This window comes from Leptodactylus fuscus, chromosome 1, assembly GCF_031893055.1.
Source record: "Leptodactylus fuscus isolate aLepFus1 chromosome 1, aLepFus1.hap2, whole genome shotgun sequence".
Lineage (NCBI taxonomy): Eukaryota > Metazoa > Chordata > Amphibia > Anura > Leptodactylidae > Leptodactylus > Leptodactylus fuscus.
In genome coordinates, this window is record NC_134265.1 from 205,189,321 (window position 1) to 205,214,573 (window position 25,253).

Below are 25,253 nucleotides of genomic sequence, written 5' to 3' on the forward strand. Positions count from 1 at the left end.
ACTCAGTCATTCTTTATTAAAATGCATTAGGCATGGAAAACATTTGGTTGTCAGTATTTCTCTTACAATATTCCACACCAAACCAATTACAGAAGCTCCAGAACCTAGAGAAACAGTTTCTGTAAATTCCAGAGAGAGCTTGAAATAGTGGACAGTGAAGACAGTGAAACACTGATCACTTTACATGTGTGTTGTGCATCTCATTCCAGGATGACAGCCAGGAACCCAAGCGCTTTAAGATGCGAGTCCACAACCACAATATTTCACTTCAGACTAGCAGTATCTGTGCACCTGGAACAGAATGTGGGGAATTTTTTTCCATCAGTAAATTACAATGGGGTAAATGGTGCCAACCAAACACCACAACCCCTGTATAAATTATAAGCATACAAGGATAGGTCAGGAAAGGAAGGGAAACACCAATGTACTTCTTTACCCTTCTACAGGAAGAAAAAGACCAAATGTTCATACTGGGGGTCAGCCCTTTGTGCTACCTTGTGGCAAGTTATACTTATTAGATCCTTCTGGAGATGGTGGTTATGCAGAGTTGTGAGGTAACATTAAAAAAAAAAAAAAAAATCTCCATTATAGTAGAACAATAGCCACTGTTCGCACAAATGTAAAAAAGGAAGACAGGCCGCGGTGTGGTCGCTTAGTACTTCCTGTTCAAATTTTCTTGAAATACATATAATTGCCCCTCACATGCTGGTGCAGATCATTGATGCTGATCTTCATTGCTTGCACTTGGAGTTCGGCTTCTGATCTGACTGCGCAGCTGTTCTATTAGTTCTGGGTTTTGTTGCTGCATTTGTTGAGCAAACTGTTGCCCTCTAAACAGGATAACAAAAGAAAATCAAAATAAAGAACATTAAAATATCCTCACGGTATGAAATGATATCCTCACGTCTTTGAAATGATTTTTAAAACAGTTCAGGATGATTTAAGTGAAAAAACCCTATACCTGACACCACACAATACCACAATAAAATAAATTACGGTAAATGTAATTTTCGCTCAACGTAAGCACATAAAAAGCAAAGAAATAAAAGTAATAAACATGAAATCTGTACATACGCTTGTATAAGACTGGCTAGGTCAGTGGGAGGTGCATTTCCTGCAGCTGCTGCTGCTCCAGCCATAGGATTGCCGGAACCAGAAATCATACCAGACATTCTATAGAAAAAAAAGAAAAGAAATATACTAAACACAAAAATAGACCTTAAATTCCAGTGTTGATAATTCACACATATAGTAATAAATAAATAACTGTGTCTATGGGCCTACCTATCATTTAATATATATTACTTCTTACAAGCTACTATTTGTCCCAACAAGTGGGGCGAGGATTTAAAGAGGACCTTTCATCAGATTGGGCAAAGGCAGTTCTATATACTGATGGAAAGCTGACAGTGCGCTGAATTCATTGCACTGTCGGCTTTCCCGATCTGTGCCCTGGGTAAAGAGCTATCGGTCCCGGTACCGTAGCGCTTTACAGTCAGAAGGGCGTTTCTGACAGCCAGGGACGCCCTTCTGCCCAGCAGCGCCTATCGCGCTGCACAGTGTGAGCGGGGAGGAACGCCCCCTCCCTCTGCTCACACAGCTCGTCCATAGGCGAGTATTATCAGGAGAGGGAGGGGGGAGTCCCTCCCCGCTCCACAGTACAGCACGATAGGCGCTGTTGGGCAGAAGGGCGTCCCTGGCCAAGTGTCAGAAACGCCCTTCTGACACTAAAGCGCTATGGTAACGGGACCGATAGCGCTTTACCCAGGGCACCGATCGGGAAAGCCGACAGTGCGCTGAATTCAGCGCACTGTCAGCTTTCCAGCAGTATATAAAACTGCATGTGCCCAATCTGATGAAAGGTCCTCTTTAATATATCATTGCATTACATATATGTCCAGTGATGTATGTATATTATAATCCACAAACCATGGTGTGAATCAAACACAACATAAGTCAATTGAACGACTAGAATCCCAGCATTACCAATCCATGCTAAACATTATATATACTAGGAGCAACTCAATGTATCTAAAGAACACAAACTACTCATAACAGGCCTATTACTGAAAGCAGAAGGCTACGCTCACAAATAAATGGAAGAAATCATTTAGCCCCAATGATGTCATAGGATTTTATATAAGATCTGGATTCAGAGTGATATGTCACCGTATCCACTGGATACCAGGGAACTTTCCATATTGGGAGAAGGAGGCTCTAAATGGCTAATTTAGTTAGCACTTACTCAGAAGGGATAGAATTAGTCACAGAGTAGACTGCAGACACTCCTTATGGTCTACAAGTCAATTAATATGTAGCAGTCAGTGATTTTTTTTGTGTTGGATGCATTTTTTCATTTGTTTCAATACATCCCTTAACTGGAGGGTTTTCTTACTTTGCACCAAAATATTGAGTACCGATCTTCACCTGTGACCTTGGACATGCGAGTGGGCTGTATTTTGTATTTTTGTAATTCTAGTGTATGTTACACCCATCTTGGTGAATTGCCCTAACTGTATTGTTGGGCAGTCTGGTATAATACGCAAGGAAATATATCATCAATCCAAACATCACAATTCTATCATTAGTCAAAAAATCTGTGGGGCCCTGGAATACTAAGCAAATGTGCTAAACAGACTGTGTAGTAACTAACTGTGGTAAAATAGCTCTCATAACCCCTGGACCACCAATGCCCAAATGTGATACAATACAAGCTACATGATCAAATAGATTTTAAACTCACAATTGCTGTACTTGAGGGTTATTCATGAGGTTTGATGCCTGTGGATTTAAAAAAAACAACCGAAAAAACCCATAAGTGTAAAATATCAACATAATGCATAACACAAGGCATAGTCATTCCCAATATTCAGTATTGCACAGGCCAACAAAAGCACAAACAATCAGTTGGAGTCTATAGGCTCGGTTCTAGACTTTCCCACAATGAGGATGAGAAGCAATATTAAGCACATAAAAGTAGGATTGTTGGTTAGTGGGTACCATGACATATCTCATTAATAACAACATTCACTCTATTTGTAGAGGGGGATACTTTTTCTTATAGGGCATCCATGCTTTGAAGAAGAAATGGCACCAACTTATCATTCAGGTTGAAAGAAAGGAAAATAGGTACATGTCAGTTTTTGCCGCAATATATTTTAAGGATGCAAGAAAAAATGACAAACAGGCAAACCCTTTGAAAGGACTTGGATTTCTGCATGGATTACTAATAGAGTGTGGCATAATAGTTATTACAGCCAAACTTAATATAACTAAGCTAATAAGGCTCTATTCAGATCACGGTTTTTACATCAGTTTAACGGATGCAAAAACAGACGCAAACGGATAACCATCCATTTCCACAGACATCAATGTTAAAATTAAAACAAAAAACTGATCTGTTGCTGTCCGTTTTTTTGGATGGACACACAACTATGGTATACTACATTTGGTATTTTTGTGTCCCTTAAAAAGCGTTTTTCTAATAGTGGACATATAAACATAGGATTTTGCAGTAGCAGAGTCGTGCATAGATTTGTGTTGTTGTTGTTACATTTGGGGGTTTTCTCATTGCCATTGTCCTTACAGCACATTTATTACCTTTTTTATACAATTTCTGACAGTGTCTGCTTGCTTATATAACAGGTGGAGGGCTTAAAGGGGTTGTGCTGTCATGGACATTTATCCCCTATCCATAGGAGACATGACTTAGATAGTGAACAGAACACATCAATAATTAACACAGAAATCCATGTGATTTCAAGTTCACTTTTTCTTGCACACTTACCGTATATACTCGAGTATAAGCCAAATATTTCAGCCCAGTTTTTGGGCTGAAAAAGCCCCCCTCGGCTTATACTCGAGTCAGCAAAAGAAAAAAAAAAAAATTTTTTTGAGGGTGGAGGTCTATGACCAGCCACAATATCAATGTATAGAATCTCCCATAAAATAGTGCAAAAAAAAAAAAAAAAAAAAGATTAAAAAAAAAAGAGTTCTACATCCCTTCTTTCCCTAGAATACATATAAAAGTAGAGAATGACTGTGAAACACTTACACATTAGGTATCCCTGTGTCTGACAGTGCCCGGTCTACTGAATATAGGGTATCTGCAGTGCTCCTGTTACGTCAGGAGGGGTTAATAGGAGCACTGCAGATACCCTGTATTCAGCCAGACTGAATTCCAAGTGGGGGAAGAAAAAACAGTCCTCAAGCTGAGGGAAGGGGCAGACAGACAACCAAAACACCCCCTCCCCTTCCCCAGCATCTACTGCACCCAAAAACTCCGACCATTTTAATTTTTGAAATTTTCCAGTAGCTGCTGCATTTCCCCCCCTCGGCTTATACTCGAGTCAATAAGTTTTCCCAGTTTTTTGTGGTAAAATTAGGGGCCTCGGCTTATATTCGGGTCGGCTTATACTTGAGTATATATGGTATGTGAAAAAAAAGGATGATGACAGATCCTAGTTCTATGGGAAAGTTGATAAAATACCAAAAACAGTCTTTTTCATTATCTTTAACTATTTCTAATTACGGGACCTGTTATGATTTGTTTATGGAAGTCAAAAGATTTATGGAAAGTAAGTAGTTGCAGATCAAGATAACCATCTTGCACAACACCACAAGTGTAAACCTGGCCCTCAAATGTGCAAATAAAAACCAAATATATCTTACATTAAGATAAAAAGCACCAACATCATATAACACCCCAGCAGCATTCAGGTGAGCCAAGACACAGCCTCTATAGTTCACTCACCATACTCATGAAGCCAGGGTTGTTCAGCAGTCCAGCTAGATCAAAACCCCCAGGAGCACCCATCTGTAATAGAAAAATTATTTTATTTTCCACTAAATAGGTAAAACAATCAATACCCACCCACAGCTCCAGAAAGAAGACAAAGCACTGAAACTTACTGGACTGGGTATTTCTTTCATCTTCTGTTCAGCAATTTTAAGGTTGGATTTATAAGTGTCGTTGTCTGGGTCCAACTCCAGGGCTCTCTTGTAGAAGCCCACAGCTTCGGAGTGCTTATTTAAACTTGAAAGAGCCAGCCTAGAGATAAAGTAATAAAAAAAAGTGAGACAAAATAAATATAAGAACCAAAGCGGAGCAAAGTGTTTGCAATTTGACAGATAACGTTCTCCAGGGGTACAATTGGATGACCTGTCAAATTTGTTGGACTAACAGTGTTCAGCTTTAACCCCTTCCCGCCGATGGCACTTTTTGACTTCCTGACCAAGCTCGATTTTACAAAACTGACATGTGTCACTTTATGTGGCAATAACTTTTGAACGCTTTAACTTACCAAGGTAATTTTGAGATTGTTTTTTCGTAACACATTGTACTTCATGTTAGTAGTAAATTTTGGTTGATATGTTTTGTGTTTAATTATGAAAAAATAGGAAATTTGGTGGAAATTTTGAAAAATATGCATTTTATAAAGTCTGAAATGATGTGCATTACATACAGCTAGTCAGACTGCCAAAATTATATCCTAAATCTCATGTCCCAGATCTCTGCTTTATGTCGGCATCAAACTTTAGTCATTCTTATTTTTTACGGACATTATAAGGTTTACAAGTCAAACAACAATATTCAAAATTTTCAAGAAATGTCCAAAACCCATTTTTTAAGGGACTAATCCAGTTATGAAGGGGTTTTGAAAGACCCTTGTATTAAACCCCCCGTAAATCACCCCATTTTCAAAACTGCACCCCTTAAATAAGCCAAAACAACATATACCAAGTATTTTAACCCTATAAGTGCTTAACAGGAATTAATACAAAATGGAGGTGAAATTTACACATTTTATTTTACTAATATTTTCATTTAGCCCTAGAATTTGCACATTCACAAGGGGTTAAAGGAGAAAACGCATCCCACAATTTGTTATGCAAGTTCTCTGGACTACCATAGTACCCCACTTGTGGGTGTAAACTAATATATGGATGCACTGCGAGACGCAGAAGGGAAGGCGCGCCAAAGAGCTTTTAGAGGGCAGATCTGGCTGTGATCAGTTTCAGGAACCATGTCGCATTTAGGTGTTGCATTTGAGGTGTCAAAACAGTGGAAACCTCTAGAAAGTGACCCAGTTTTGAAAACCGCACCCTTCAAAGAATTCATCAAGTGATGTAGTGAGCATTAGTAACCCTGAAGTGAATGTGTAAGCTGTGCGGAGTAAATTGGGTACACCAAATCCCATTCTATTTTCCCACTAGCTCCTATGACACGGACGAGGAAGAGGGGCATTCTGGGGGGTCAGCGCTGGTGTATTATCTCTCATAAGCTCTAAATATGGGGAGTCCCCTGAAAACGCTCGCACAGCTTATACATTTCCTTCTAGTCACAGCCACTTATGTCCTAATGATTTGGCGACTTTTGGCGTTTTTGTCATCACATTGTACAAGCTAGATTTTTATTTTCTGGCAATGTGGCCATATGAGGGCTTGGTGTTTGCGGTATTAGATGTACTTTTCAATGCCGCCATTTTGGGGTGCCTGTAACTTATTGACTACATTTTATTAACTTTTTCTGGGTGAGATGTAAAAGGAAACATCAATTCTGGCATTGCTTTTTAGCATTTATTTTTTTTCCCGTGCAGCGTACACTATAAGTAACATGTTACCTTTATTCTGCGGGTCAGTACGGTTACGGCGATACCTCATTTATATTATTTTTTAATGCGATGCTATTTGTGCAGAATAAAATTCAATTCAGGGAAAAAAATCAATTATTTTTGCATCGCCATCTGCTGAAAGGCATAACGTTTTTATTTTTCATTAGACAGAGCTGGTTGAGGGCTTATTTTTGCGGGATGACCTCTTCTTTTTATTGGTACCATTTTGGTTTTCATCTGACCATTTGATTACTTTTTATTGAACATTTTGTAAGGCAAAGGTGGTGAATAACCATTATTTTGTGCGGTTTTCTACGTTTTATTTTATTATGTTTGGGTTAAATAATGTTTTAATTTTATTGTTCAGGTTATTACGGACGCGGTGATACCATATATGTAATGTTTTTTTTTCTATTTTTCTTTATTTTACATAAAACATTTTATATGGGAAAATGGGATTTTTGGCCTTTATTTATTTCTAATTTATTTTAAACTTATTTAAATTTTTATTTTTACAACTTTTTTTTTCTATTCCCATGGGGGATTGAAGCAGTGATCTGCTGATCACTGCTTAACTACATGTACGCTGCAATACATGTGTATTGCAGTGTACATGAAGCTCTCAGCTTGTGTAGACTCACGGGGCTCACAGCTTCCATTTTGGCAGGATCAACCAGGTCCGTGGAGGGGGAAGTGATGGGGCAGACCCGGGGTCACTGATCAGACCCCGGGCTGCCCATTACCAACACCAGCACCCTCCGAAACCGAAACCCCTGTGATGCCGGCGGTCATGTTTGACCGCCAGCATCTCAGGGGTTAACACCTGCGATCGGACCTGTTTCAGACCGTGGGTGTTACAGGACATTGCCAGCCGTAACATATGGCTGACACTCGCAGGGCATGGTGCGCACACAGGTCCTTCCCGGCAGCGCCATACTATTACGGCGGATGTCGGGAAGGGGTTAAGACTCCTGAAGGATTTGAAAGGAGGCCGGTGGGTTTCTGAGACAAATAGAAAAAGATGACCCTTGTTGGTAGTGGCTGGATACAATGCCTTATTATTAACACACAACTAATCATGTGCTAAAGGGAACATTAGGACAACCCTTGTACATATCCCATGTAATACTACATATCTGCCTAAGAAAGCAGCTCTCAGCCCTATTCACAGCAAAATATTTCAGCTATCTCCAGTAGTCCCATAAAAATGAATGGACAAGCAGCGCACCTCCACTGCCACTGCTCCATTTAGATGGGGTTGCAAAGCACTACCACTCTTGTGCCGAGTGATCTGCAACTTTTGCATTCATGGCAAACCCCTTAAACTGACCACTGGGCTAGTGTCTAACTAAAATGATGTCCAGAGCGACAATTTCTTTCAGGTTATAGTCACATGTATTGGTCTGTTGTGGGATGTCCTACAGTGGACCTGCCTGTTTGGTTTTGGGCACATGTTTAACCCCTGCAGCTAGAGATTTATTCAACATTTGTAGTGCAAAGGTTTAAAAATGCTATAAATCCAAAGCAATAATCGACACGCTCCAAGCTCCAACCCCACGTGACATTTTTTTCCCATGTTGTGGCCTCTGCAGTATGTGACCCAAGGAATCTAATCTTAAAGCAGTATTCCAGCCTTAATAAATTATGACTAGAGATGAGCGAGTACTGTTCGGATCGGCTGATCCGAACAGTACTCGCTCATCTCTAATTATGACCTATCTTTTGAATGGGAATGAGCTGTCAACAGGCCATGAGAGTGATGAACACGATATCACATGGCCTAATAGAGTAATATACTAGATAACTTACCCCATTCTCCCATAAGCTTTGCTGTAACTGGGATCAATTGAAATAGCTTCTTCACAGTCCCGAACTGCTCCAGCATAATTTCCTATTTTACTATAGGCTGCTGCCCTAAAGAATTAATGAGAGAAAATGGTTAATGTTTTTCCCACAAAATATCTGTAGCATCAGTATCTGATTTGATCAGCAGTATCTGCAATAGTTTCTGGTGCTCAGAAGTAGCCAATACAGCTGATTGGTGAGAGGTCCGGGTGTTGGACCTCCCTCGACCAGATACTGATAGTGTAATAGGTCAGTATTAAAACAAACAAACGACACGCTGCTATGGCCAGAAAAACCCTTTTAACTCAACTCTTAAATGGAAACTTCCATCAGAAAGGGATATTTTCTTTTTAAATAGTAATGTATTCAGTGCACACAGAATTTCACTTCTTTGGTAAATGCTGATCATTGTAAAATAGATACTCGATATTTCCTGGTTCCTCTTACATTCATGTTCAAGGGCCGTTGTCAGCAGCCAGCATTATGTGCCAGAGCCTGAACTATACAATAAATGGATCACCAAGTGATCGTTTAATACCTCCCTGTCACAGACATTTTTCTATTTTTTTTTTTTTTTTTTTTTTTTTTTTGGGGGGGGGGGGGTTGACTCCCTGCTTTTCAGAAGTCATAACTTTATTTTTTCCATTCCAAAAGCTGTATGAGGGCTTACTTTTTGCAGGACAAATTGGACTTTGTTATTCTATACGATATACTGGGAGGCAGGAAAAAAAAAATTCAGAATGGGGTGGATTTGGAGAAAAATGACATTGATCGACTTTCTTTCAAGCTTTATCTTATATGCATTTTATTTTCTGAGTATATTTTTTATACTCATTTGGAAGGAGGGAGGGATTTATCAAGACTGGCATACTATCCTCTCTGCCTCTGCGAGTCTTTGAACCCAGCACAAAATCTATCCTAGTTCATGATTTCTCAAAGCAGGATGGGCAAAATGAACGGAGTAGATTAAAATACATGCAGGTGCTGTTATAGAGTCACGAACCACTCTTTAACCGCTTCCGAACCTATACTGTAATAGTACGGCGCATGCAAATCTTTAAATATGGAGTCTGCTCTGCCTAACTGCTCGGTCTCCACTGTACTAACTGTATTAACCTTTTTTCAAATCACCTCCTTTTCTCTAGAAAAAAAAAAAAAAAAACAGAACACGGAACCAACATGTCCTCAACCAAAAAGGCACCAAAACAGCCTAGGGCAGGAAACCGGTGGGATCTGTGTCCCCCTATGAATACAAGGAGAAAAAGATTTTCTAAGGAGTATAAAAAAAATTCTCACTTTCTCGCTTAGACTGAGTGATCAGCGAGGCGCTCTTAATAGAGTGCAGCCCCCGCATTCTATTAAGTGTGGTACGAATAGTGTTGTATACATGCTGAAGACCCCCTGCACGTGAAAGAAAAATAAAAATAAAAATAAAAATGATGCAAGGAAGAAAGTCAGGTTTGCCTCCTACAGAGACTAGGCTAAATCTTATTAGCATAGTGTCTGTGGTGAGGGTATAGACAGAGGCCATCAACTTTTTGCGATTCCTCCTAGTTGCCAGGTCTATACCTTGCTGATGTTGCTTTGTCCACCAATGAAATAAGCAAGAAAATAAACCCACCCCAGCCACCTCCACCCCACAAAAAACAAACAAAACACCTTCACAAAGTGATGAAGCAAAAAAGGGATATAAATAGGCCTTTATACAGTGAGCACATACCTGTTGCAGAAATATACTGCATTTCTTGGGTTCAGATTGATGGCTTTACTGTAGAAAGAAACAGCACTCTCAAAATTTTCTAGCTTCATTTGCTCATTGCCTAAAAGACCAAAATGATTGTTACATATAACAGTCATATGCATAAATGTAAAAAAAAAATACGCTATGTATTTGTGGTAAGCCTGCTTACTATATCATAGCACTAAAATATATTATCACCTGATAATTTTTGGCCAAAAAACATCTTAAAAGAAGACGGCCCCATTTTTCTAAATGGACTTGTGTCAATTTACGTCTACCATATCTCTGCCTTATATTAGAATCATCTTTTAATCATCCTTCATTTCACTTTGGACATTAAAAGGGTTACAAATGCAACAGCGATTTTCCAGATTTACAAGAAAATTTCCCAGAACTCATTTGTTAGGAACCAATTCAGTCCTGAAGTGGAGTTTAAAGTCCTATAAATTGGAAAGCCCCTATAAATCACCCCATTTTCAAAACTGCACCCTCATAATTAAATCAGCATTTGGGAACTTTTTTAATCGTTTAAGTATTTCACAGGGATTAAAACTTATGTGGAGATGACATTTAATTTTTATTCAATAATAAATTTAATTTATTTAACCCTAAAGTTGACATGTTTACAATGGATTAAAGGAGGAAATGCACACCAGAAGCGGTTATGCAATTTCTCTCGAGCACGGAAATACCCCACATGTAGATATAGACTGATGTTTCGGTGCACGGTAACATGCCAAATTGAAAAAGTGCTACCGTATATACTCGAGTATAAGCCGAATTTTTCAGCCCAGTTTTTGTGCTGAAAATGCCCCCCTCTGCTTATACTCGAGTCAGCAAAACAAAACAAAATTATTTTTTTTCTTTGTTTTAGGAGGGGGGGCGGTCTATGACCAGCCACAATATTAATGTATATAATCTCCCATAAAATAGTGCAAAAAAAAAAAAAAAGATTTAAAGAAAATAAAAGTTCTAAATCCCTCCTTTCCCTAGAATACATAAAAAAGTAGAAAATTACTGTGAAACACATACACATTAGGTATCCCTGTGTCTGAGAGTGCCTGGTCTACTGAATATAGGGGATCTGCAGTGCTCCTGTTCCGCCCGGAAGGGGTTAATAGGAGATACCCTATATTCAGCCAGACTGAATTCCAAGTGGGGGAAGAAAAAAAAGAGTCCTCAAGCTTAGGGAAGGGGCAGACAGACAACCAAAACACCCCCTCCCCTTCCCCAGCATCTACTGCACCCAAAAACTCAGACCATTTTAATTTTTTAAATTTTCCAGTAGCTGCTGCATTTCCCCCCCTCGACTTATACTCAAGTCAATACGTTTTCCCAGTTTTTTTGTGGTAAAATTAGGGGTCTCGGCTTATATTCGGGTCGGCTTATACTCGAGTATATACGGTACTTTGAATATGAAAAGCATATTTTGCTGAAATAGTTGCTGCCATTTCTCATTTGTAAAGTAGCAGTATAGTGGAAACCCCCCAAACTGACCCCATATGTAGAAACTACAACCCTCAAGGAATATATCAATATATATATATATATATATATATATATATATATATATGGTATAGTGAGCATTTTGACCTACACAACTGTTTTACAGATTCTAATAATATTGAGACGTGAAAACAAAAATTATGAAAATGTAATTTTATCCCCAAATTTTTCATTTTCACAAGGGGTTAAAGGAGCCTCCCACACAATATGTCCTGAACACGGCAAAAACCCATATGTGGTCGTAAACTGCTGTATAGGTACATGGTAGGGCTTGGGATATGGTATAACACAGCCAGGACCCACCACTAACAGCTTAAGATGCTGCGGTTAAATGCGAGTGCAGCATCTAAAGTGTACAGGTGCCGCCATCTTTGACCAATCGCTGCCTTCAACCTGCAATCAATCAAAGATGGCGAATCGAGGCGCAACAATTTTATTTTTCTATTGATTGAGTTGGTTGAGGGCTTATTTTTTGTGGGATGATCTGTGCTTTTATTGGGCTATATTTGATTTTTTTAACAGTTTTTATTCCATATTTCTTGAGGAGAAATTGCAAAAAACTTACTTACTGGTGTTTGGTCAAGCCCCCACCTCCCCAGTATTCAACGTTTGGTTTTTAAATAGTTTAGTGTTAGTGTGCAGTTTGTTATGGATGCTGGAATACCTAATGTGTGCTGTTTTACACTATGTTTTGTGCTTTACATTATTTTATACTGTGTATTAGAAAAGGAACATTTTATGGGGAAGAGGGGGAATTTAATTTTTAATACTTGTTATTCTTTTTCTTTTTTTCCTTTTTAATGCTTTTTTTTTTTTTTTGTAGATTGTGAGCCCCACATAGAGCTCACAATGTACATTTTTCCCTATCAGTATGTCTTTGGAATATGGGATGGAAATCCATGCAAACACGGGGAGAACATACAAACTCCTTGCAGATGGTTTTCTGCCCTTTCTGCGGGATTTGAACACCAGGACTCCAGCGCTGCAAGGCTGCAGTGCTAACCACTGAACCACCGTGTGGCCCCCATGCTTTTTTTTTTTTGTCCCAGTAGAGGCACACAGGTACTGGGGTGTTAGATCAACCCCTTAGACGTCGTGATCAATCATGACGGCGACATCTAAGGGGTTGACAGCCATGACCAGAGCTCAGCTCCAGCCACTGGTGTTACTGGTAGATGTTAGCTATTTCTCACAGCTGACATTCATTCTCAATGTCACTCACTTCTGAGTGGCTGACATTGTCATGACGCAATAGTACGTCGACTTTTCCTTGACATACTATTATGGCATGTTGTGGAAAGGGGTTAACTGTACAATCCTTTTTAAACTTAATTTGTAATATACTGTACAAGCAGCTGAACATAATAGCCTGTGGCTACTTTTATTTGCACAACACACTCATATACAACCAACCAGTCTCTATGGACAAATTACATGAAAAGTTCAATATGGGTCGCAAGTACATAAAGCAGTTATATGGGAGAGACCAAAATCGGAGCTCAGAGCACATTTATTGTTAAAAGTTATCTTCAATCAATCAATCAATCAATCAATCAATCAATCAAGTAGCTTCATGATTGGTGGTATTCTAGCTCCTCCATCCTAATGGAGCGGCAGGCCCGAACATGCACCTGCCACTCCATTTGAGAGTGTTATAGAGATAGTTGAGAAAAGTGGGACTGGTAGGGCATCATGAATCCTATTAATAAGAAAGAACTTCTAAAGTCAGCACAACCCCTTAAAGTTTTTCACCTTCTGTTTTCAGTTGTTCAGCTTCTGCTATATCCTCATCTGATGGAGATGCACAATTTGTTGTTGTTGTTGTTTCTAAAGATTCCTTTAAAAAAAATATATATATTACAAAAAAAATTTCACATAAATAGTATGATCTACTGGATTATATTGAGAATGGTCAATAATAATTATCAGGAAGCCTAAAACAGGTAACCATCATCTTATTACAAGAAAACAACTTGTTCAATTTCATTTCCAAGCATGTACTGAATCGCCCATAAAGAACTCAGTCATATGGTGCCGAAAGCACTGTAGTTTCTTCCTACTATATGAAGCTGACAAAGCTGCATGTTTCCCCCTCCAGTTTGCCAACTAGCACATGGCAGGGGGTATGGGTTATTAATACCAGGGCTGTGGAGTCAGGAGGTCAATCCACCGACTCCTGCTCCAACTCCTTCGTAAAATTACTGCTTCTGACTGACAATGGCTGTCAGCAAAGATCCTCTGCTTCATCCTGTGACTGAATTCATATGAATTAAATATGCAACAAATATATTATATTGTATAAGATTATTAAATTTAATTTTTTTTCTATATACAGTTTGGTCAAGAAATATTTGGACACTGACACAATCTTCATGATTTGGGCTCTACCACCACATTGGATTTCAAATGAAACAACTGACATGCAATTGATGTGTATACTTTCAGGTGTAATACGATGCGATAAACAAAAATATCCTGTAAAACATTTAGGAATTGCAACCATTTTTTTCTACAAAGCCTGTTCATTTCATGGGCTCAAAAGTAATTGGGCAAATTAACATTACCACAAATAAAATGTCACTCTTAACATTTCCACACATGAGCTCTGTGATGGATTTCTTCTCTTTTTTCAGACTAATGATGGTCTGGACCAACAGGTCCTCTCTTACTGAAAGAGGGAAGGGTTCCTGCACAAGACTGAACTATTCCTTCTTTGGCCAAAAGGTGGGAACAAAAATTATTTGAACTCTCCCCCTCTGTATCTTCTGCAGAGCTGTTTGAATTAGCGAAAAAGATGGAAAGGCGTAGGCCAGCTTGAAGCAAAGTAGACTGGGCATCTGCTCCTACCAATTCAGAGACCTTTTTCCTAAGGAGAGTAGAAACATTTTCTTGTCCAGCGAAAATTGTTGCCTCTGCCATGATTTTAAAATACATTCCTTACCCCTTCCTCCATCTTCTGTTGCAGTAAAAGAGAAGGTGGGGGTTGTACGAACAAATCTCTAAATGGGGGAGGGGGATTTTATTATCTGAGTTATTACTTTCCATCTGTGAACAAACTGAGAAAGTCTTTACTCCCCCCCCATCCCCAGAGAGTCACTGTTGCTTTGAGGGTTGATTTGATTTAGCGAGGGATTTTCTATCTCTTCCTCTTTTAGGGTAACTCCAACTCCTCTTTTTGCCTTTCCCCTTGTACCTTTGTATTCTATTGCTAAGTGGAAAGGTACAAAAATTCTTCTGGGTTTTGGTTTGAATCTTTCTTCATGTCTGACTTGAAGACAAGTTTTCCCTCAAAAGGAATATCATATAATTTAAAGGGGCTCTATCACTAGAAAAAGTCATTTTTAACTAATGACAGTGGTTTCTGAATAAGTCCGTTTTTATTCATATGCTAATTAGACTGGTGCACGATAGATGGTGCACACCTCTCCTATTGTTTTCTATGGGAGACGGCTCCTGCTGATGATGACTCAGCTTCCTGTTTGATTCACACACATAGAAGATAATAGAAGAGAGGAGGATGCTGGGAACTACCTGAGCTGGTTGGAAGCTCATTAGCATATGAATAAAAACGGACTTATTCACAGACCACTGAGGCAATCTACATACAAAAAGTAGGTGTGGAATAGACTTTCTAAAGCCTATGCAAGCATGTGTTTAGATAAAAATGACTTTTCCCAGAGATAGAGCCCCTTTAAAGGGATTCTACCATTAAATAACTTTTTTTTTCTAATGAACACGTCGGAATAGCCTTAAGAAAGGCTATTCGTCTCCTACCTTTAGACATGGTCTCCGCCGCGCCGTTCTGTAGAAATACCGGTTTTAACCGGTATGCAAATGAGCTCTCCGCAGCAATGAGGGCGGGCCCCAGCGCTGAAAGGCCGATGAGCGCATCCCCATTGCTGCCCGAGAGCTCTTTCCTGTGCCGCCTCCTTGTTCTGCAGCAACTCCGCCTCTTCTGGCTTCTCTTCCTCTTGTAGTTCTATATAGGAGCATAGAGAGGCCACCCCAAAATGGCCGCCAGCCGGCTCTTGTATTGAACTGCAAGAGCGGCTACCCAAAAATGGCCGCCGGCTGGCTCCTGTATTGAACTGCAAGAGCGGCTACCCAAAAATGGCCGCCGGCCGGCTCCTGTATTGAACTGCAAGAGCGGCTACCCAAAAATGGCCGCCGGCCATTTTTGGGTAGCCCCTCTTGCAGTTCAATACAGGAGCCGGCCGGCGACCATTTTGGGGTGGCCTCTCTATGCTCCTATATAGAACTACAAGAGCAAGAGAAGCCAGAAGAGGCGGAGTTACTGCAGAACAAGGAGGCGGCGCAAGAAAGAGCTCTCGGGCAGCAATGGGGATGCGCTCATCGGCCTTTCAGCGCTGGGGCCCGCCCTCATTGCTGCGGAGAGCTCATTTGCATACCGGTTAAAACCGGTATTTCTACGGAACGGCGCGGCGGAGACCACGTCTAAAGGTAGGAGACGAATAGCCTTTCTTAAGGCTATTCCGACGTGTTTATTAGAAAAAATGGTAGTTTAATGGTAGAATCCCTTTAACTTTTGATTTAGTATCCCCATGGGTCCAGAATTTAAGTCATTAAGCTCGTCTTGCAGAGTTAGATAGCATTTCTGATCTAGCTGCAAAGTGGACAGATATAGCTGAGGAATCCACTAGGAATCCGGTGGCAAGTTTAAGCATATGAATAGACACCAATATTTGATACCTAATATCTTGATATTTTTCCCTCAGTATGATTTTCTAACTGTTGGTGCCAACCATACAACTGTGAAGGTTATAATCAGGTAATGTATAAAAAAAACATTGTTAACCTTAAAAGCTGAGTGCTAGATCTAGTTGCTTGTGCTTGAAACCAGGATATAGTGATACGTTGAGAAGATGGCACCTGCACTTCAGAGTGCAAGAAAAAAAAAATGCTTGGCTTGCTGCCAGAAGACATGTCCCCAAGGTTACCACGCAGGACCAAGAGTAGCTGGCTATATATGGAACTTTTTAAACATTTTCTGTTTGATTGAGATGGACAATTGGTACTATACCAATCAGGAATGAATATGAAAATTTACGTTTTTTACGTTTCTCTGCTACTATGAAACCCCCGTGGTCTTAAATAAAAGTGCGTCAGCACACATTCCTCTGCTAAGAGAGGAGCTAACACAAACCTTTGTGTCTGGTCTCAATACCTCGTCACTAGCCCATATCAATTAGGACAACGACAGTTACCCGGGATTATTGGTCAATTAGTCATAAACACGACTTCGACCTTATCAAAAAGACCTAGCCACTACGGTAGCCACTATATTAGGCTATAACAGGGCAGTTGTGGCTTCCCAGGACTTTCTGGAGGACAGCATCAGCATTTCAATCCAAAGAATCTTGAAGCCGAGAGGAATCATCAAACAGTTCGGCCATCTGTTTCACAACTTTAGAGACCTTCATATCAATTTCAGGGATATCCTCCCACAATTCAGTATCCAGACAATCAGCCATCGAGGAGGACTGGGCTTCAGCAGTACTAATTACAAATAGGAAGGCCCACGAGTATAGCAGTGATTCCCTGCTGCACTTAGTCCACCAAGAAAACATATCCAACACTAGAGGGGATTCTCTGTAGTTTGAACCTACTAGGAATAGGAAAACATTGAGGAGGTGAGGGTACTTTTAATCACTCTGTGTTCCTGTTAATATTAGGGGGTCAATCTCTCTGCTATTGGTGCTGTCATGGTGGCGAGGATAAAGAAGCAACTACACATTTTATTATATCTGTAATTCGTAAACCTTTCCTCCAATTAGGATGTGACTATCCTCGCATTAAATTTGAGAGGTTGCACTTTAAGCTCACTGTCACTGTTCAAATATTTCCAGATCTAACTATATGTTTTTAAAATTAATCATTTTATACAATATAAAAATGGACAAGCAAACTTAAAAAATACAGTAGCTACTAGTCTGCTCTTGGATACGACCAAAAGAACTGACTTCACCCAGAACTATGCTACTGTAAATGTATATAAAACGCTTTTACCTGTAGTGTAGCTGCAGCAAATAACTCTGGCAGACTTTGTATTACAGCCAAACTTTGATCTTCCATAGAAACGTCAAATGCTGTTTCCAGACACTGGATTGCAACTGCAAACAGTAAGAAGTGATATGTGAAATGTAATACTTCAACATAGATCAGATTCCAGTTCTCATAGCCTGTTTTTCATTACACAAGTTTAAAAGTGTTTGCTAGGACTAAAATAATGAAGATTTACCCTTAGGAAAGGCGCTCAATATCAAATGGGTGGTGTTCAGACACATTAGCTGAGCAAAGCAGCAGTTTCCACTTCACAGGCTGGGCTATGTCATTGATCACATGGCCTGTTTGGAAGTTGTTACATTCAAGGAAATGGGCTGAGCAGAAATACCAGCACAGCCGCTATATACTGTAGGCTGCTGTACTGATCAATGCTCCTGGGTCTGCCAACTTTACTGCCTGAAGTTTGTTTCCAAATCTGTGGATGGAATTTGTTCAAATCTCTTCCACCACAATGCTACTGTACTTTGCAATGGATTACCTGCAGCTAACCCACTGCAAATATGCAACATTGGGCCTTTGTCTAAATTTTGTAGAACTGTACTCACACTGACCCATAGAAAAAAAAATATTTATATTGTAAGCCGATGGCTGGTCAGGTAATGGAGGGGTGTACATCTCACCCAGACTACTAAGGTGGGTGAGATGAGAAAACTCCAGAAAGAATGTTTCTCAGCAGATAACTATTGTCTGCTGAGGGTTATTTCAAAGTTCCGGTTACTGGGCTGGATTTTTAGGAATGGCAGATAGGTTGGTAATGGGACCTGTCATTCCACCCCCTCCAGTCCACACTTTGGGGATGTTCTGGCAGCGACTCAGCTGCAGAGAGTTTGCTCATCAAGGGAGCTTAAGAAGTTAGCTCCAGCAGCAGACTGGGGGGCGGAGCTTGGTTGGAGAGCCAACAGAGGTCATATTTTTGGAGCTGTGTCCTGAATGATTCTACTGGCTTTTGATTTCTGTTATTCTAGGTGAGGTAACCTATTCTGTGTTTAGTTAAAGCCTAGCCGGGCAGGTATTTATTTTTGTATGGTTTCCTTTTGTTGCTGCACTACATTTTTGAGTGAAAATAAACTCTACCTTTGCTTTGTACTAAAGAATCTGGACTTGCGTGTCTATGCCACCCCACCTAGCAACCCTAGACCTTGACTGGTGGCATTTCTTTGAAGGGCCGCACAGTCCTCCATGTGCTCGCCAGAGGTAGCCTGCCTGCCATTAGGTACCGAGATGAGATCCTCAGACCCCTTGTGAGACCATATGCTGGTGCGGTTGGCCCTGGGTTCCTCCTAATGCAGGACAATGCAGACCTCATGTGTCAACAGTTCCTGTAAGATGAAGGCTTTGAAGCTATGGACTGGCCCGCCCGTTCCCCAGACCTGAATCCGACTGAGCACATCTGGGACATCATGTCTCGCTCCATCCACCAACGTCATGTTGCACCACAGACTGTCCTGGAGTTGATGCTTTAGTCCAGGTCTGGGAGGAGATCCCTCAGGAGACCATCTACAACCTCATCAGGAGCATGCCCAGGCGTTGTAGGGAGGTCATACAGGCACGTGGAGGCCACACAAAATACTGAGCCTCATTTTGACATGTTTTAAGGACATTACATCAAAGGTGAATCAGCCTGTAGTGTGTTTTTCCACTTTAATTTTGGGGGTGACTTCAAATCCAGGCCTCCTTTGGTTAATAAATTTGATTTCCGTTGATGATTTTTGTGTGATTTTGTTGTCATCACATTCAACTTTGTACAGAACAAAGTATTCAATGAGAATATTTAATTCATTCACATTTAGGATGTGTTATTTGAGTGTTCCCTATATTTTTTTTGAGCAGTATATATAGAGACTGATTTTTGCTTTATGAAAACAGAAAAAAAGCTCTATCAGGGCGATACAGGCTACTAAACCACCCAAAGGACCTTATGGGTATTGGGGTCAGTGTCCCAAATAGCTAATATTGAGAGGAAAAAGAAAAACCTTTTATACTTACCTAGCGCCCGTGCAGTTGTTTGGTGAAGCCGAGGTATATTTTCCTTCACTAAATAACTGCACAAGCATTGGGAGCCGGTGGATAGATTTGTGTCCCAAATTGCCCCAAAACCTGATAGGTTCTCTTTAAGGAGAAAGAAAAGAGAGGACTGTGTTTATGCAGAATATCATACCTTCCAGACTCTCCTGGGCATCAGAGGAAAGTCCTCCATTATGAAGCTGATCCTGCAGATACTGGATGATGGAAAATGCTAAACGCTTCTTATCTGCCATGTTATATGAAGCACTTTTTCTCAGGACAGGTGCACCTGTAAATACACAATGACTGTTGTCAGCCATTTTACTTTGCCGTCTTTGGGTGCACAAATACATACCAGACATAATCACCTTTGACACAGACAGGTTTTTCAATTTAATGTGTATAATGCTTTTTAAGGGCATAAGACTTCTTATAACTTTCCAATATACTTTGTGTTTCTATTGGTTACCATTTATAAGATATTACCGTAATTTGCTATCAGTGAATAACATTTTAAAAGTGTGTATATATCTTTTCTACCATCTTCTGGGAAGCGGATACTACCGTATTTTTCGGACTATAAGACGCACTTTTTTCCCCAAAAATTTCGGAGGAAAATGAGGGTGCGTCTTATAGTCTGAATGTGGGTGGAGGAGTGGGTTTACAGCATCCGCTGTAATAGACCGGCGGATGCCGGGGAGTGTCTATAATAATACTGCAGGCCCCGGCAGCTAAGACACTCTCCGGCATCCGCCGGTCTATTACAGCAGATGCCGGGGACTGTCTTAGCTACCGGGGCCTGCAGATTGCCGCGCTACTGCCGCTGAAGAAAACCAGTGGTGGCAGTAGCGCGGCCATGCTGCAAATCCACTCCTCCTCCACAGGTCCCGGCAGTCAGTTAGCCCCCCCCCCCCACCGGCCCCATACCTTTAATGATGCAGGCCGGCTCCTGCACGGCGAGGCCGCAGGAGCCGACCTGTTCCGATGACAGCCGGGAGCCTAATGAAGGCTCCGAGGCTTGTCATAGATATATATTACTATCGCGGCTGGTCTATGACCCTCCGCGATAGTAATGTATAGAATCTCCCATAGACGGCAATACACTTGTATTGCCGTCTATGGGACTTGCAATCAAATGATTGCAGGTTCAAGCCCCCTAGGCGGGGGATAATAAAATAGTAAAAAAAAAAACAACAAAAAAAAAAAAACACTTAAAAAAAATATAATAAAAAATAAAATAAATAAAAGTTCACCTCCTTTCCCTAGAATACATATAAAAGTATAACATTACTGTGAAACATACACATTAGGTATCCCTGTGTCTGAAAATGCCCGGTCTACTAATATTTTTATGTACAGTGAACGTCAAAATCAAAAGTGCTAAACTGCCGGGTTTTTCTCTCTGTTTTGCCTCTGAATTAAATAAAAGGTGATCTAAGCAATAAACATTTCCCAAAATGGTATATCTAAAAAGTACACCTGGCCCCACAAATAAAACGCCCTATACATCCCCGTACAGCTGCAGGGTCACCTGTCAATGTGGCCTTGCAGCTGTTCCAAAACTACAACTCCCATATATTAAATATTTTACCATTTTTTGCCTGAAAATTTTTTTTCCCTATTTTTCTCCTCTAACACCTGGGTGCGTCTTATAGTCCGAAAAATACGGTAGTTACATAGTTAACATGTTTGGAAAAAAAAAAAGACACATGTCCATCAAGTTCAACCAAAGAATGGATAAGGACATGACTGAAGGGGCAAGTTTAGGAAACTATCAGTAAGATTTGTGCAGCTGTTGCTGAAGTGACCCATTCTGACAAAGATTTGAAGACTGCAAGGAATTAAAACAGTTAATTTTTTTAATCTGTAAAGACTAGAACTACATATGATATAACAACACTCCAGGGTTTATTTTAGCTCCTATTGCTGATGCTGTCATCCATATATAGTACCTGTATCCATGTCTATTTCCTGTTTCTGCAAAACACTGCAGAGCTTATTAGGGCTAGTTCACATGCGGGTTCCGCGTGTACACATTCCGTTGCGGCTTTCCGCTCCGGATTAGGCCCAAATGAATGGGCCTAGTCGGGAGGAAGGTGTCGCGAGGCGGACGTCAAACCCGCCTGAAGAAAGAGCAGGTCGCTCGCGGAAAAACGTACATTAGCAGTCTACATAGACCTCTATTGTGAGGGGGCGGATTTCGAGGTGGATTCCATGCCAAAATCCTCCCCCTATTGCCCCGTGTGAATTAGCCCTTACTATAAATGCCTTACACCAAGATGATGATGTCACCACAAATCCTGAAAGCTTCACGAACTGCTGCTGATAACAGTGGGAAAGATAATGGGGGCATGGGCGTCCTGACTGTAAGAGAGGGGGAAACTATAGCCTGTATGTGAGAAAAGAGAGCAGATTATGCAAGATACGGATCAGCAGGGAGGCAATTTGACAGAAGAACATGGCAACAAGACTTTGATGAACCTGAGGTCATATGGTAGCCCAAATAGTATCTGCCAGAAAAAGAGATCTCCTGACATCACAACAACCCATGATGGAAAAGAGAGGTCATATAGTGATCATGTGATTTACTGAAGAAGTATAAAAAAAACAAAAAAACTTGATAGTCTTCAGTAGTTGATACCTTTTTTTTTATATTTCCAACCCACTGGCTAACACGGTACGAGAACGAACATTTTCCTTATACTTACTGAAGAAGGTGAACGAATGATAAGGAAAAACACTGGATAGATAATTACTATTGAGGGGATGATTTTTCAGACAATATAATGACTCGCTGGAGTGTTCCTTTAATCTAAGCCAACTGGTAATAGATGAAGCACAATTAACAGGTACATGCGTATTAACAATTGTGGTGTATATTGGGTCATCTATACACTAGAAACTGACAACTATACCAGCAAATAGTGGACTGCAAGCTGGGCTGCAATAACCAGGAACATCCAATACATAAAGATGGAGCTTTACTAGTTTTGCACAAGAAAAAACACAGTCCACAGCTCACCATAAATCTTAAAGAGAATCAGCTAGACCAAGAGTGCACGAAAAAATACACCCCCGGCTGGGGTGGAACAATGCAAGAACCCAGTAGAAAAATATTCCTTCAGCACAAGAGGTCTATAGTAAAACTTGACTTTTATTGGAAAAATATAAAAAAAAAATAGGTACCAGACATAGGAAAAAAAGATGTAGAAAAACTTACATGGTCAATTCCAAGTATGCATGTATGGTTGAAGACAGACAAGCCCACGCGTTTCGGGACATCTGTCCCTTACTCATGGCAATACTCATTGAGTAAGGGACGGATGTCCCGAAACGCGTAGGCTTGTCTGTCTTCAACCATACATGCATACTTGGAATTGACCATGTAAGTTTTTCTACATCTTTTTTTCCTATGTCTGGTACCTATTTTTTATATTTTTCCAATAAAAGTCAAGTTTTACTATAGACCTCTTGTGCTGAAGGAATATTTTTCTACTGGGTTCTTTACTAGTTTTGTTACCAGCTGCAGAAAGCGGATTAGTGGGGTACCAAATGGAGTGACCCCGCCAATCTGATACTGGTGACCTACTCATATAATACCTTTAAGTTTTTCATTTTATTAATTTTCTCTTGTTACAGGGGTTGTCCAGGATAAAATGATATTTCTGCTCTAAGCTAAATACACGCTTACCTTCTTAAATTACTTAGGTCTGGTTCACATTTGTGTTAGGCAATCCGATCGGGGAATCCGCATAGGGACCCCCCATCCCCCCCGACAACTGAACACACTGGTAATCTGTGTGCAGTGAAAGCACACAGACCCCTTAGACTATAATGGGGTTCGTGTGTTTTCCGCATGGAACATGAAGACAGAAAAGTACTTCATGAACTACTTTTCTCTCCATATGACTCATGTGGAGACCTCAAGAAAAACACATGGACCCTATTATAGTTTATGGGGTCCGTGTGCGTTCAGAAGCTCACTGCTTGTCAATGCATTTGGTATTCCATTGGGGGGGGGGGGGGGGGACAGAATACTAAACAGAATACTAAACGCAGATGTGAACCAGGCCTGACATTCATAAAACACATGCATTTTATTTCATGCAGTGAAATCAATTTCTGGGATTGGATCATGGAGCCATACGGCTAAGTACAGGAAGTACAGAGTCATAGGCACTTTATTGTGGCTCTGTATTGTATGGTAGAATATAAGCTTCTAAGGGAGAATTCTTTGATGATACATCACCCAAAGAAGCCATGTGTGCCTCTGTGTGAAATTGAAGACATACAGAGGCACGGTATGGTCCCCACGATCTACTTTCTTGTCCGCATGTTCCATGCGGAGAGCACACGGATCCCATTATAGTCTATGGGGTCTGTGTGCTTTCACTGCACTCCGCTTTCCAATGCGTTTGGTATTTCGTTGGGGGGGGTCCCCATGCGGAATCCCTGAACGAATTACCAAACGCAGATGTGAACTAACCCTTAGTGACCACTCCAGGCACATTTTAAGATGACGTTTCAGTTCCGGAAACGTCGCCTATACTACACCCCAGTCAGCTCTGAGTGAAGCGCAATAAATCATGGTATTTGTAGGAAAACAGAACGGGAAGCTACCAAAGTAAATAAATGCAGAAGATGCTACGATCTCCCAGAGACACCCAGAAATCACTCACCACACTGCTAAAGGTATTTGGTTGCCCTTATTAACCTATTAATAGCACTAACTGACCTTTTCTCTCATTTTTTCACAAACTCAGCGGACCAATTATAGTTTATGGGATCCACAGGTATTGCTACATAACTAGACAATAAGATTTGCTGTTCAGGAAGAGAAGGGAGCTGGGTAACAAGGCAGACATATCAGTTGTCATCCAGCGGAGGACTACAAAACAGAATTGTTAACAACTTGAGAGAGGACAACTCAGAGGTTAAATCAGATCCAGCCTCTAGAGCGGACAGAGAGAAAGGGAATACCAAGCATACCCCACAGTAACCTTCACCGGAGAACATCTGCTTTACTCCCCACAGTCATTAGAGAAAAACAGACCCGATCACCGCTCAACATTACAATAGCGCCCCCTGTTATCAGAAGTGTCCTGCTAGGTGGCGGCTGACGGCAAGGGGCCACATCTAGATCCATCTAAATGTATAGGAGAGATCATCTTCAAGAAATCTTATCGATCCTTTCCATCTAGTGACCAGTGCTGGGGGACACCATATTGAACCGCCCCCACTTTGCCACATATGTTGACGAACTACACGCGTACAACACGGTGGACCCCCTGTTCTCTTCCTCGGAATCCCCCCCGGCCAAGCAATCGCATTCCGTCTTACCGACACTACACACATGCGACCACCGTCCCTGGAGGCGGATACGGAAGTTGCCAGTGTGGTGGAGTCAGCGCAGGAAGTGACGCGCACTTGCGACTTCAGCATCTCAGCCTGTGTTGAGA

The 25,253-nt window shown here is 40.8% G+C and overlaps 1 protein-coding gene across 2 annotated transcripts; it reads right to left on the reverse strand.

Annotated features, from left to right (window-relative positions):
* SGTA (small glutamine rich tetratricopeptide repeat co-chaperone alpha) lies at positions 1-25,253 on the reverse strand. 2 transcript variants are annotated; one of them, XM_075283660.1, is made up of 11 exons: positions 25,141-25,253; positions 19,949-20,083; positions 17,734-17,837; positions 13,459-13,543; positions 10,180-10,279; positions 8,424-8,528; positions 4,912-5,050; positions 4,754-4,816; positions 2,744-2,781; positions 1,075-1,173; positions 1-830 (listed from the first exon to the last, which is right to left on the reverse strand). In XM_075283660.1, the coding sequence occupies exons 2-11, from the start codon at positions 20,046-20,048 to the stop codon at positions 716-718; spliced, it is 948 nt and encodes a 315-aa protein (XP_075139761.1). In that variant the 5' UTR covers positions 20,049-20,083; positions 25,141-25,253; the 3' UTR covers positions 1-715. The 2 variants fall into 2 exon arrangements, with proteins under 2 accessions (XP_075139761.1, XP_075139760.1); XM_075283659.1 differs by having other exon boundaries at positions 25,135-25,242.

What these genes read in the sequence shown, in the direction of transcription:
- SGTA (XM_075283660.1), bottom strand. Translation starts at nt 20,048, where the DNA reads ATGGCAGATAAGAAGCGTTTAGCATTTTCCATCATCCAGTATCTGCAG. An exon ending in TGAAAGAAATACCCAGTCCA is followed by an intron (nt 4,817 to 4,911) that starts GTAAGTTTCAGT and finishes TTTCTATTACAG; the next exon opens with ATGGGTGCTCCTGGGGGTTT. An exon ending in AACCCTCAAGTACAGCAATT is followed by an intron (nt 1,174 to 2,743) that starts GTGAGTTTAAAA and finishes TTTTTTCTATAG; the next exon opens with AATGTCTGGTATGATTTCTG.